The sequence below is a fragment of the Gekko japonicus genome, unplaced genomic scaffold, assembly GCF_001447785.1.
Source record: "Gekko japonicus isolate JY-2015 unplaced genomic scaffold, Gekko_japonicus_V1.1 scaffold2685, whole genome shotgun sequence".
NCBI lineage: Eukaryota > Metazoa > Chordata > Lepidosauria > Squamata > Gekkonidae > Gekko > Gekko japonicus.
In genome coordinates, this window is record NW_015169867.1 from 153,226 (window position 1) to 154,673 (window position 1,448).

Below are 1,448 nucleotides of genomic sequence, written 5' to 3' on the forward strand. Positions count from 1 at the left end.
CTGAAGAACATGATGTCGATTGTGCTGCCCAGCGTCATGGACCCCGTGGCCTTCGAGATGGTGCTGGGCTCGGCCTACACGGGCAAGCTGAGCATGGCCTCCGACGAGATCGTCAACTACCTGACCGTGGGCAGCGTCCTGCAGATGTGGCACATCGTGGACAAGTGCACCGAGCTGCTGAAGGAGCGCCGCGGGGCCCTCCTGGGGCCCTCCTCCTCCTCCTCCTCCCGGGCCCACTCCAGCCGCACCAGCGAGAACCAGTCCCCCAGCAGCAGCAACTACTTCAGCCCCCGCGACTCCGGCGACGGCGGCCCCGACCACGGCAAGTACAACCCGCGGGGGGCGGCCTCCTCGGCCGGGGAGCGGGACGGCTCGGAGGAGCAGGACGAGGAAGTCGTCTTCCAGGCGGAGAAGGGCCCCTCCCGCTGCCCCGACCCCTTCGCCGGGGGCAGCAAGTTCATCCTGGAGACCGACGACGACGTCAGCGACAGCGGGGAGGGGGCGGGGGGCGGCTGCGAGGGGAGACGGCCGGCGTACGTGCGGCCCAGCATCATGCCCCAGAAGCAGTGGGTCTTCGTCAAGAAGGAGCGTTCGCAGGAGGACCTGGTGCTGACCTGCGAGGAGGACGAGGACCCCGTGGAGGCGGCCGGCCCGGCACCCCAGGCCCCTCCCCTCAGCATCAGCGATGTGCGGACCCTGACGGACCCCGGCGGCGGCAGCGGGGGGAGCGGGGGCGGTGGGAGCAAGCTGGAGGAGCAGGTGAACTTCTGCGAGTCCTCCGAGGACTTCCCCTCGCCCTACGAGGGCCTGGAGGACGCCTCCCCGCTGGGCGGCCCCTTCCCGCAGCGGCCCCTCATGCCCATGGACATGCAGGGGAACCAGATCCTGGTCTTCCCCCCGCAGGCCCCCGTCGAGCACGGGGCGGTGCAGCTGGCCGCCAGCTCGGGGGACGGCAACAAGATCTTCATGTGCCACTGCGGGAAGGCCTTCTCCCACAAGAGCATGCGCGACCGGCACGTCAACATGCACCTCAACCTGCGCCCCTTCGACTGCCCCGTCTGCAACAAGAAGTTCAAGATGAAGCACCACCTGACGGAGCACATGAAGACCCACACGGGCCTCAAGCCCTACGAGTGCGACGTCTGCGCCAAGAAGTTCATGTGGCGCGACAGCTTCATGCGCCACAAGGGCCACTGCGAGCGGCGCCATCGCCTCGGGGCCGGGGGGGGAGGAGGAGGAGGAGGCGCGGGAGCACCCTCGGGGACCGTCAAGAAGGAGGCGGCCCCCTCCCCCGTCGGCGGGGACGCCAGCGAGTGGGCCCCTGGGAGGTCCCCCCCCCGGTGAAGTGGGCTTTGCCGGAAGCAGCAAGATGGGGCCGGGATGGGGGCCTGGGTAGAGCGGGGGGCTGGCTGGGGGACAACCCGTCCGGCTTGCCCTCGGGAGGAACC

At 70.0% G+C, this 1,448-nt stretch overlaps 1 protein-coding gene across 1 annotated transcript in view; it reads left to right on the top strand.

Annotated features, from left to right (window-relative positions):
- ZBTB22 (zinc finger and BTB domain containing 22) overlaps positions 1 to 1,448 on the top strand; it is a 4,939-nt gene that overhangs the window by 192 nt on the left and 3,299 nt on the right. The window contains 1 exon segment of the mRNA XM_015417431.1: positions 1 to 1,317. This exon segment is cut by the window's left edge and continues 11 nt beyond it. Within this exon segment, the coding sequence (XP_015272917.1) occupies positions 1 to 1,317 (1,317 nt within the window).